The sequence below is a fragment of the Ruditapes philippinarum genome, unplaced genomic scaffold (assembly GCF_026571515.1).
Source record: "Ruditapes philippinarum isolate M1 unplaced genomic scaffold, ASM2657151v2 ctg1029_1_1_1_1, whole genome shotgun sequence".
NCBI lineage: Eukaryota > Metazoa > Mollusca > Bivalvia > Venerida > Veneridae > Ruditapes > Ruditapes philippinarum.
The window spans coordinates 90106-103045 of NW_026858064.1; the positions used below are offsets into that span (position 1 = coordinate 90106).

General features: G+C 34.6%; 1 protein-coding gene across 1 annotated transcript; it reads right to left on the reverse strand.

The window, feature by feature from the left end:
* Nucleotides 1-331: 331 nt before the first annotated feature.
* LOC132751961 (uncharacterized) lies at nt 332-9729 on the reverse strand. Its single transcript, XM_060742186.1, has 7 exons — nt 9578-9729; nt 6143-6201; nt 5605-5652; nt 4330-4530; nt 2700-2801; nt 1483-1595; nt 332-465 (listed from the first exon to the last, which is right to left on the reverse strand). Exons 2-7 carry the CDS (start codon nt 6168-6170, stop codon nt 433-435), a joined length of 525 nt encoding a protein of 174 aa, XP_060598169.1. The 5' UTR covers nt 6171-6201; nt 9578-9729; the 3' UTR covers nt 332-432.
* Nucleotides 9730-12940: the final 3211 nt, after the last annotated feature.

The window sequence follows — 12940 nt, forward strand, 5'->3', positions numbered from 1 at the left end:
AGCAAAGCGTGACGTAACCGCTGTGAGGAGTTTGATTCACACAGTGTACCGTTAATACTGTTTTATTAGGTTATTTCGATAGGATAATAATTCTTAATATGACGTATTCGACAAAGAGATGTACCAACAAACAATTATGTTGACGTATTTATCATTTGACCGATGAAAGCTTGAAAACCGTGAGAAAGGTCTCTGTTATATGCAATAATAGTTCAACCTCGGTTGGCTCGAACTACCGATCTCTCGAACAAATTTGCACAGACCCTCCGAGTTCGAGCGAACGAAGTTCGACTGTAACTAAAACATGTAAAAGAAAGACATATATCTTAGCATTTCAAAACACACAGAACAAGTAGATTTTATGTGTATTACAATTTGTTACATTACAAGACAGAAAATGTATTAAATACAGCAAGTTTATTGACTGAATATTCAAACTTTAACCTTAACAACGGATCCTGAATCCTGTATTTGTAAAAGATAACCAAAAACCAAATCAGTAACAACATATGTTATATTATTTATATATTAACATTAGTTAAATGAAATATATTCCAACATACGTAGAAATACGGGCAAGATCAAAACAAATTAAAATTAGAAGGGACAACATTAATACATGTATGAGTTTATATAAGTGCTCATTTAAATCTTAAACAAAATCCTAAAAAAATAATAAGAAAGAATGTAAAAAAGTGAAGATAAAACAACACAATAAAAATTAAAGCCAAAAAATGATGACTAAATTTTAGAACACGTCAACCTTAAGACAAAGGGAAGACAGTATGTGTACTAGAGTAATTTATTTCACACCTTACAAAATATAACCAATGCACTTTCAGCATTTGCACCATGTGATGTTTCAAAAGAAACTTTTATTAGATACAATCTTTTCAATTTAGCCTCAGTTTCGTTCCCAGAGTCCAAACAGTTCTTATCATAATCCTACACCCCTTTTGGCCTCTTTTTCATTTTAAGACTCCATAGAATCTTTATCAAATGCACATCATACACTTGCTTCCATTCAAATTCTTATTTTAATTAAAGTCACAAAGCTCTGTCAAAAAGTCAAGAAATGGTGGTGTGAAATAAAAAGGTTATTATACATAGTTGACAACAACACTGATCCTGTTACACTCATACACTGCTGCAAAACCTATATCAGACTTGGCTAGTGCCTCGTCCAATATAGTTTTGACAGCTGTGTACTCATCTAGGAGAATTCAGTATTCTACTCAACAATATATAATAACCTCATAACATCAAATCAACGTAAGCCTACTTTAAGAGCATTTGGTGGGTACTAGAGTAATAAATTGCCTAAACACAAGCCCATCTTAAATGCATATAAGTAATTAAACTAGATAAAAAGTCCCACAGATGTGACTGTACCTCCAGATAAAAAGATAACAATATGGGCCTCAAACTAAGCTAGCATGCCTATATCAAGCACAAGTTTAATAACTTATAATGCACACATACCATTTCCATGGCCTCCTCAAAACTTTGACGTCTCTCGGCAGAAGGGAGATAATTATTGCGATCTCTTTGTCTTTGATTGTACATGTCCTGCTGATCCGGAGACAAATCATCTTCTGAAAAATTACATGTAGTGAAAAGTACATTTTAACACTGATGTAATAAGCTCCTAAAGGTTTAAGAAGTTTTTATGTGAAAACTTGAAATTTGTCAGCGAGAATCTGTTATATGTCAGCTAAAATTTGATATATGTTATTGAAATTTTGATGTACATGTATGTCATCGAAAATTTGATATATGTACCAGTGAATCTGTGAAAAAAATGAAATTTGTAAAAAAGAATTTGATATTTGTTTGTTAAAATATCAAATTTATCAGTTGAAACATTGAAATTAATCAGTAAAATATTGTATTCTTAACTGTGAAATATTGAAGTTGTCAGTGAAATATAAAATTATACATGCATCTGTATAAAACCAGCAATATCATGAATGTGTGTTTTTTGCAAGAGAATAAAAAGCAAATTTTAAAGGTGGTTTAGAAAATATTGTTAATCTACTTGCACTTGTTTTCCTTGCTATCAAAAGTCTTATATTAGTACAAAAATCTTAACCACTAAATAAATCTTAACCACTTAACTAAATATTTAATTTTAACCACTAATCACTAACTATCGTTGGATGCCTTAAAATCATCCAAAAAAAAAATATCAAAAAAAATCATATTTCTAGAAAATAAATGAATATGCTTCTTTCTAAAAAAAAAAAAAAAAAAAAAAAATCATCCCTGTCCTAGAGTCAACACCCTTACTGTGTATGTCAGAAAATCTCAACAAACATTTGTAAACATCAAAGTAAATCTAATGTATCTGCCAATGCTTGGATTATTAGAAAATATAGTGTATCAAACTAGCACTGTAAAATGCTTAGGGATAAATCTTAACCATAAATTCCTAATACTGAACCGCTGAAGTACTAACTAATTAAACGCTAACTAAAACTTTACCATTAACCAATAACTAAATACTACCACTTATCACATCTTAACTATGAAGTGCTCACTAAATCTAAACTGCTAACCGCTAACTTTATCTTCATCACTAACTTAATCTTAATTATTAATAATATTTCAACCACTAACTATTACACAATCTAGAAAAAGCAGAGAGCATGCAAGTCTCATTTATGAAGAAAAGTAATAAGTTTTTTAATTCATCATACCAGCATTGGCAGCTGAAGTGTCATGAACACCAGCTGTATTGACATCTTCTCGTGACCTCATTATCACGGCTATTTCATCAGGGGTCAATGAATCCTCCTCACCTATAAGACAAAATAACATTAACTTTAGTTAATACATTAATTAATTACAGATATGCACAAAGTGTGTGTTTTTTCCTATGAAAAATCTTTCAATTTCATAACAAGCAAAACTATAGAGAAAATAGCTAAAAAATAAACAAGTAATTTTCAAATTAATTTTATGGAAATTCATTATATGCTAAAATTCTACATTGCATCTACTTAAGGATAATTACATAAAGTTTATAGCTGTAAGTGGAATATATAAATCTGGAACACTTTGAGTAATCTTTTTTCTTTGAAAGGTGGTGCTAAAATCATATTATTTGTATGTAGATAAAAAACTACAGTGCACTCCGAATATAACGAGATCGTCGGGACTTCGGATGATTCCTCGTTATAACCAGGACAGAACAAATTGAGAAATCCGACATCGTCGAGCATCATTTATTTACTTTCCCTTTCGCGTGCATCCTTTTTGAAGAGTATATAATGGGAGGTAACTCTTTGCAATCAGAAGTTTTTGTTTTATTTAAATATACATGTATATAAATATATCTAGCTATCATAGAATTTAAAGAAAACATGTAAACACAACCTAAGTCTAACCGCGTGTGTTTTCTCATTAATATGTACATTTTAAAATTCGTTTTCAAAAGTCACACAGTGCATTTCTCACGAACACCGAATAGCACCGCAAGAAATTAGCCGCTTCCTTTGTGCTAAGCACTCAATGAAATTGATTTGTTATGACATTTCGTCACCTTAAGGACAATTTAGCCCGGAGCGCTGACAAAACAAGGCTGACACATTTGATCGCTAATTGCTAGATCCATTATCTCGCCCCGTTTCAATAATTTCTTCCTTAATTGACCTTTATTATTGGTCATCATTGTTTTTCTCAAGGTGAGAAACTGATGCAGACGAAGTGCAAATGAAGTGACCTCGTTAAAATTCTGAAAAATACGCATGGGACGGCGAAATAATGTACGTTGTAACCGATATCTCGCTAAAACCGATCTCGTTATAAACGTTAAAAAACAAAAGGAAAATAGAAGGAAAAAGGCCGGGACACAGTAGAATGTACGTTGTAAGCGGTACCTCGTTAAAACCGATCTCGTTATAAGTGGAGTAGACTGTATTAGGTTTATTTTTTCAATCTCTTATTTCACTATCCTGACCCTGTGCTAAAAATTATGTTTTTACATTACTCTAACCCTATGCTAAAAATAACACTTTTTAATGTTACTTAACCCTGTGCCTGGCCTCGGTGATAAAAATAACACATTTCATGTTATTCTAACCCTGTGCTAGGTCTCTGTGATATAAATATGCATTTTAACATTATACAAACCCTGTGCCAGGCCTCTGTGATATAATTTAAAATTTTAACATTACACAACCCTGTGCCACACCTCTATGATATAAATTGATATTTTGACATTATACAAACCCTGTGCCAGGCCTCTGTGATATAAATAAACATTTTAACATTAAACAACCCTGTATCAGGGTATCTAATCTGTGATTAGAATCAGACATATTTTACCTTCTGCTTGTCTTGCTGTTGCTGTAGGAGGAGCTATGGCTTCATCATAAGATGGTGGGGGTGCTTCAATGTCTGTAGGTGGCCGCTTCTGAAGATGTTCCGGTACAGGCATAGATCGACTGGACCGGACTGGTTCCTCATCTTCCCTATAGTCGTGCATCAAACTACGATCGCTAGGATCACTTCCTGCCCCTTCCGATGCTATAGAGAATGATAAAATATATTGTATGTATTGTATTCTAACACACTTCACATAATTCCCCTATTAAACATTGTGCATTATAACACAATACATGCACAGCATAAAAATGAATGCTTACACGTCATATACAATGTCAATAAACCAAATGACATCAGGATTAATAATAACCTCGATAATCAACGTAGGTCCACATATTTTATCAATTCTCTCTTTTATTTGCATGTTAGTATGGTAATAGATATCAATCTTACTTACATTATAGTATTATAATTAATGGTTTATCATTCAAATGCATTGAAATTAATTACTCAGGCCTTCCTGATTATATTTATGTGCATTTGAACTTAAACTGTGCATTATTCAACAACAATGCACTCAAAATCTGCATCTACTTCACAAATGAAATATAAAATGCTAGTTACCAGAGAACCAGACTGGCCTGTGATTTGATGTGATTGTCATAAATTATTTTTGAGAGCAATGTGTAATTTAAAATAACATAGATATGCAACAACTAATACCATTTATATAAATTAATGAAAAACAAAGTCTTTCTCTTATCAAAATTTGCTGTACTCTGGGGAAAATGTTACCTTTATATATATCAATTAATTATTTTATAAACTAAATTTTTTTGTCCAAAGAAACTTCTCTTTCCTTCAACCCGCTGGAACCAAATTTTATTAACCTTTGCCACCAGTATAGAGCCAGGTCAGCACACACTGCTGTGAAGTCTAACCAGCCTCTATACTGTGGACTGACAAGCATCAACTTGTTTTTATCTTGACATCTCAAAAAGTTGATATTCTAAAAAGTCAAGAAAATTTTCAACTATATTGCTTTACTTTACATGAATTCATTTTAGTTTGATTGTGTCGAAAGCTTTAAGCTTAATGAAACACTGTTGTATCAGTTCCTGGAACCAATCAATACTAAGCAATGACTTGCCCCTAACAGGACGTGACCAGCAATCCTTAGATTTTTAGATTGACATAATAACAATGCGGCCATGCATCACCGCCATATATATATAGTTAATAATAAAATTTCCTGTATGATAATAAAGGTTTTACCTGTGTTGAAGCTAGTTTCATGAACTCCATCACTGCCAGAAAGACTTCCTGTACATAAAAAACGGGGAGCTTAAGAAAAATGAAATTCAAAATCATGCAAAAAAGATACATGTATATTATTCATAAAAACATAGGTCTGACAAACTCTCTTTTATTTGGGCTTAAATATTAAATGAAAATACCTAATTGTGTGCATAAATGTTGTGTCTAAAATATAAGACAATCTGCTTACAGTGAATTTATGTGCTGTCAGGAAAGTGTTACACCTTGTTAGTTATGTTAAAATCAATTAAATGTTAATGACCAATTTCGCTATTGAAAAAATCTCTAGATTATACTTACACATTAATTAAAAAAAATTTCTTTGTCTGGTTTTTAAACCGATTATAACAAATTCTAAGTCATATTTCTGCCAAGGATTCAACAAGCAACCCTTGAATTACACATCTGATGCTCTATTGAGCTAAGCTTGCAGACGCCAAATTGAAGACTAACATTAAACAGTCAAAACAAGAGTTCATAAAACATCTGTATTTACCTGCATACTTCTTTTCATCACAATCCATAACTTTGTGCTGATACTAAACTCTGTTCAACCTTAAAATATAAATACAATGAAAACTATTTAATTGCATGACTCTTTATTATATAAGGAGTACATATTGAACTTTAATTCTTTATTTATTGACAGGATATAAAGCTCCTGTGATTCAGGGCAAACACCTACATTTTTTTTTTCACGTTGATCATTGTGAAATGTTCAGCATCTTTTATTTTTGTAATAAATGGTTAAAAAAAATAGAAATATAAGCCAATTGGTGTAAGATTTTAAAAATTGTTTTTATCTGAAATTATTGACTTAAACACGCTTTACATTTACATTTCACATTTACATCTTGTATGGGAGTTTAATAGTAGGCGATTCCTCTTGGGTTCCATATCTGTTCATAACATTCCAAGGTGGTCTAGTCTGGTTTTGAAGATATTAACTGTTTGTGCCTGGAAGTTCATTCCATGAGTTAACAATTCTAATGGAGAAAAAGTTTTTACGCAGTGAAAGTCCCTTGTTTAGTGTTGGTTTGTAAACTTTAAGATGATGTCCTCTAGTGGCTGATATGTTAGAAATATTTTTCATTTTATATCTTACGGGTTTCTATTAAATCACCTCTTAGTCGTCTTTCTTTCAAGCTATACTTTTTTAAGACAATACATATTTAACTTTTTTAAGGCTATACATATTTAACTTTTTAAAAGGTTTTCGTAATTCAAGATTGATAATTCAGGAACTAAACTTGCAGAATTTTCTGAACTCTAACTAAAAATTCAATATTTTTGACTTAATAAGGGTTCAACGACTATACAGCATATTCCATTTAAGGTCTAACATATGTTGGATATATGACTTTAAAGCTATTAATATCAATAACATTAACAAGAGGGCCATGATGGCCCTGAAATCGCTCACCTGTATATAGGCCCCCCGAGGAGGGACAATTTTAAACCAAGGGCTTTTATTTGAACAAACTTGGTAGACACCCATTATTAGATGTTTCCTGATATATATCTAAGCTTTATCTCTTTGGGGTTTTTATAAGAAATTTTTTAAAGTTTTTACTATACACATATAAAGAAAAACAATGACCCCGCTGGGCGGCACCAATTTTGACCCCAGGCCGGGGTTTTTATTTGTTCAAACTTGGTAGACTCTCACTAGAAGATATTTCATGCTTAGTATCTAAACTCTAGCTCTTTGGATTTTTTAAAAGAAGATTTTTATGTTCTAAATATACACATATAAGGAAAATAAATGAACCCCGGGGCGGGACCAATTTTAACCCAAGGGCCCTTATTTGAACAAACTTGGTAGACACCCATTAGAAGAGGCTTCATTCTATATATCTTTGCTCTAGCTATTTGGTTTTTTGCAAAGGTAATTTTTTTAAGTTTTATACTATAATATATACATAAAGGGAAAAACAATGACCCCTTGGGCGAGGCCAATTTTTACCCCAGGGCTTTTATTTGAACAAACTTGGTAGACACACACTAGAAGACCTTTCATGCTTAATATCTCAGCTCTAGCTTTTAGGGGTTTTAAAAGAAGATTTTTTAAGTTTTTACTTTATACAAATAAGGAAAATCAATGACCCCCAGGGCATTTATTTTAACAAACTTGGTAGACACTGACTAAACAATGTTTCATGCCAAATATTTAAGCTCTAGCTCTTTCAGTGTTAATTTATGAAAAATGGTAACTTGAATGTTTGAAAAATAATTGAAGAAATTAACTTGAGTCATATACCATCATTTTGCTAATATTGGAAAGAAACATTAATAATAAATTGACATTAAAAATATATCAACTAGTGTTAAATTTGATCGAAAGAGCTGTCAGCAAGAGCCCTGTTGAAGACAGCATCTATGATGTATAGACATATACTAGGTAGAAGAGACACAGAAGAAGAGGCGTAAATTGGTGGTTGTATGTATGTTGTGACGGACATCGGCAGTTCTAATAATAACAAGTAGAACTTATTGACAGAAAATTATGCATGTGTTTGCTTGTTTATTTTTATTTAATAATTGATAGTTTTTAAATAAAAATAAAGGATATTCATTGTTAAACTTTTGTTGTTAGTTATATAGTTAGATATACAAATGTATTTTGTTCATTTTTATTTGCTTTCTTGATATGTGTTAGCAAAATAATTTTTTTTTAAATTGGGCCGGGTTGATCAGAAATAAAATTGGCTTGGGGCCGGATTGACCAATTTGGGGCACAGGCGGCAGTATCAGTGTTTGGACACCCCACCCCTATCTGCCCCTGGACCCCTACTACAACCCTGAAAAAAAATAATTCAGCACTCTAAGGCTTACTATATTAAGGTACCAAACTCAAAACCACCGATGAAATTATATAAAAAAAAATTTTTCCACTATCAAAATTATAGTTATAGAAAGGTGAAAAGCCTACTATAAGTTCATTTGCCAAACAATGTGGAACACGGGAAATCGTCGTTTCGGCGACTGAAGCACATTCCGAATGCATTTTGCTGCATCATTCATTTACATCAATAAAAAGAACTTGAATTCCACAGCTTACTTAATTCAAGTCTAACGAATATCAATATTATATCGATTTTTTCTATTTCACGGTAATTTTTTACTTGTCGTTGCCATTTTGGATTCTGATACCTACATGTGTTATACAAGATCTGATTGGACGTCCAATTTGGCTCGTCCAATCAGATCGCGTATTTCAACCCAGGTAACAGACTGCAAAATGGCTACGACAATTCAAAAAATACCGTGAAACAGAAAAAATCGGAATGATAGTGATATTCGTTGGACTTGAATTAGATAAGCTGTGGAATTCTAGTTCTTTTTATTGATGTTAATGAATGATGCAGCGAAATCCCGCGGGAATGCGCCTCAGTCGCCGAAACGACGATTTCCCGTGTTCCACATTGTTTGGCAAATAAACATATAGTAGGCTTTTCACCTTTCTATAACTATAATTTTGATAGTGGAAAATTATTTTTTTTATATAATTTCATCGGTGATTTTGTATTTGGTACCTTATAGTAAGCCTTAGAGTGTTGAATTATTTTTTTCAGGGTTGTAGTAGGGGTCCAGGGGCAGATAGGGGTGGGGTGTCCAAACACTGATACTGCCGCCTGTGATTTGGGGCCGGGTCCAGTTGACTTGTTCCCAGTAATAATATAGTCCAAGTTGGACTCCAACTAATTGTACTGCGCGACGAGATATTGTGCTATTTTCGTGTCTGGGCAATACATGTTTCTCGCCTCTAAAAGCGAGATTCTGACCTAGTACGAAAAATCTTAGAATCAAGGCTCAAGCTTTGGCACGTCAATATATTTTGACTAGTAAATATTGACACAGTGTGGCACAGAATTTTGCATCCAAAAAATTTTTGATATGTGCAAATGACTAAGTCTGTAAACTATATTACCTGAAAGAAAAGTATTCTTTCCTGACGTATACAGTCAGTCGACAAGTCTATGTGATGAAAAACATTGCAAATAATGATATTTTGAAATAATTTATGCAGTCACTGGGGACAGGAAGTAAACAAATTGGCCTGTTTGATTGATATTTCCAATAACAAAAATGTATTTAATTTATACCGAAAAGACGTCTTTGTCGCGGAATGATACTATTAATCGATTAGAAAAAAGTTTGTTATATGTATATTCCTTTAGTATGAGGCCATTCGCATTTGGCCATTGACATCAGAAATCAGTTTTGAAAGCACTGAATTCTACAGGCATGACTTGGGGAAGGATAATATCAGCATTTCTTTGATTGTTTTTCACGGCCTTCATTTTAAGAGATCATAGTCCAATATTGATACCATGACAAATCCTTGTTGTTGTACAGTATTGTATAATACAGGATTAAAGGTTGCGTACTCTTCAAGTAGAGTTTGGCGATCTATAATAACTTCATAAAGTCATTATACATATAAACATTAATGTAAATACACAAAAAGCTTTGGCCAACAGTTAAAACAGCATTATCGAGGACCCTCACCTAAAGAGAGATACATTACCTTTTATACAAATTATTATCTCTCAAAGTCTATTTTGAAGGAACTTTAATATATAATCCTACAACATTTGATTCCTAGCTTGTATCACATAGTATTGCCATGTAGTACTTACGTATTAAGCATAAAGTTTAAGGATTACTCAGCCGACTGATCATAATTAAATAATTAAGGACCCTACTATAAATCTTGTTACTATGATATTATGATATGATACTCGGACTTTTTTTGTAAAAATCAATGCTAAAAGCGACATTGCATTTGGAGTGAATAAAGCTAATTAATGCATATCTCGGCTGCCTGCAGTTAACAAAAATGTCTTTGATCTTTGAAACCAAATCATTAAAAAAAGTTTGTAACAAAGATATATTTTGGTTTGTTTCCTTTGGAGCGAAAAGTGCATGCACGAAATCGTTACCAAACTGTTGATCAATTTAATCATTTACACTTTAACTCAATTACTTAATTTTAAAGTGTATAACGCTATATATATGCTGCAAAATAGTGTTTGAATTTTAAAAAATAATAATACCTTAATTGCTTGTATGAAATGAAATATGTGAGTAAATTGCCTTAAAAGCAAATGGCGCATCATCATCATCTTCAGTAATCGCCTCACTCTTCATAGAGCATAATCGCGATGAAACTAAAACTATGTACATGCGCAGCAATTGGTTTCCTCTTTACAGTTAAAAATTGTCATCTTTTTAAAAACTGGTAAAAACTGGCAATGTGTCTAGTTGGTGGTTGTGTGTTTCATCAGCGCCGACTTGAACCCCTCCAAGGTTGGTTTCTCAACAACTTGAATGGGTAGGCGATTCCAGAGGATGCTGGTGGCCGGAAAGAAGCTGTTCTGGTACACATATTTCTTGCAAGTGAGCTGGCTGAGTTGTTGTGGGTTGCCTCTTGATGTTCTTGCATTACGTAGCGGGGGATCTGGTGTGAAATCTACAAAGTCATGCTTGATTTTGTAGAGCATGGTGACTCTTGCCATGTCCCGTCTCTTCTGTAGAGTGGTCCAGTGTAGTGAGTTTACCATCTCTGTGACACTGCTCTGGCGTGAGTAGTCGTTCTTGACAAACCGTGCTGCTCTTCTTTGTACCATCTCTAGTTGGTTGATGTGGCTGTCAGCAGCAGGTGACCATACAGAGGAGGCATACTCAACGCTTGGCCGTACGTAGGTGTTGTAGGCTTTGGCTTTGGCATCTGGTGGGCTTGACCGGATGTTTCGGCGCAGGAAAGCTAGGGTTGAGTTGGCTTTTTTCGTTATGTTGTCGATGTGGCATTTCCAAGATAGGTCTGGTGTGATGGTAACTCCAAGATACTTGGCCTGGTTGGTTACGTTGAGGGTTGTCTGGTGTATATGGGAAGATAATGGGGTTCCTCTTGGTGGTAATTCGGATGACCTCACATTTGGCAGCATTGAACTCCATTTGCCATTCCTTCTCCCAGACTTGGAGACTGTCAAGGTCGTCTTGTAGGGCACGGGCATCATCCTGCATAATCATTTATCGTCATATCGAGGAGATAGTCATCAGCAAACATGCAAGTCCTCGACTCTACCCAAGACGGTAGGTCGTTGATGAAAGCGAGGAAGAGCAGAGGACCTAAGACGCTGCCCTGGGGCACTCCGGAGGTGACAGAGGATGTGTGTGAGTGTGAGCCTTCCAGGACCACGCACTGTGTTCTGCCAAAGAGGAATCCTTGGACCCATTTTAATGTGTTGCCTCTGACCCCATAATTGTCGTGTGTGTGAGACCTTGTCGAATGCTTTGCTGAAATCGAGCAGGATAGCGTCTATTTGTTCATTTTTGTCAAGTCCTTTGACAAGGTTGTTCACAGTGGTGAGTAGCTGTGATTCACAGGAACGACTGCGTCGGAAGCTATGCTGGAAGTCCGACAGTATGTTGTTGTTGTCGAAATGAGCCATGATGTTGATAACAATTATATGTTCCAGGATCTTACAAGAGATTGATGTGAGAGAGATAGATCTGTAGTTGGATGGTGTAGATCTGTTTCCTTTCTTGAAGATTGGGGAGACATCAGCTGTTTTCCAGTCAGCTGGGAGTGTACCACTGTCTAGAGAAAGCTGGTAGATCCTGGTCATGCCTGGGGCCAGTTCCTTGGCACAGAGTTTGAGGAGTCTGGTGGGGACTTTATCTGGGCCTGCAGCTTTGTGTGGCTTAAGTCCAAGGAGAAGCTTGAGACACCCTTCTCTGTCACAGTAATGTGGCTCATATCTGAAATATGGCATTTTGAAAGTGTGGCGGGTTTGAGTCATCTTCCTTAGTGAAAACAGAGGTGAACTGGTCATTAAGTATGTCAGCTTTCTGTTTGCTTCCACTGAAGGTTATCCCGTCTTTCTTCAAGTGTGCTACTCCAAAGTTTTCTTTTTACCTGGATTTGATATACTGCAAGAAGACTTTGGGGTTTTCATGGTCCTTGAGGCAACATGGTGGTCATGTGCACGCCTACATGTCAGCTGAGCTTGGCGCTTGATAGCTATGTATCTATCCCAGTCATGTTGGGTGTTAGATTGCCTTGCACGCTTGAACCAGCGTTTCTTCTGCCGTGTGATACGTCTGATGTCTCTGGTAACCCAGGATTGGTTGTATCTTTGTGATGTCTGTCTTGCTGGCAACTATAAGTGTATGAGATCATTGCTTAGCGAAAAACATCATACAGAATAAAGAAGCATAGCATGTATTTCTTTTGTTCCATAACATTTTATTCTGTTTATGTGTGTGAAATAACACAGGCATTCTA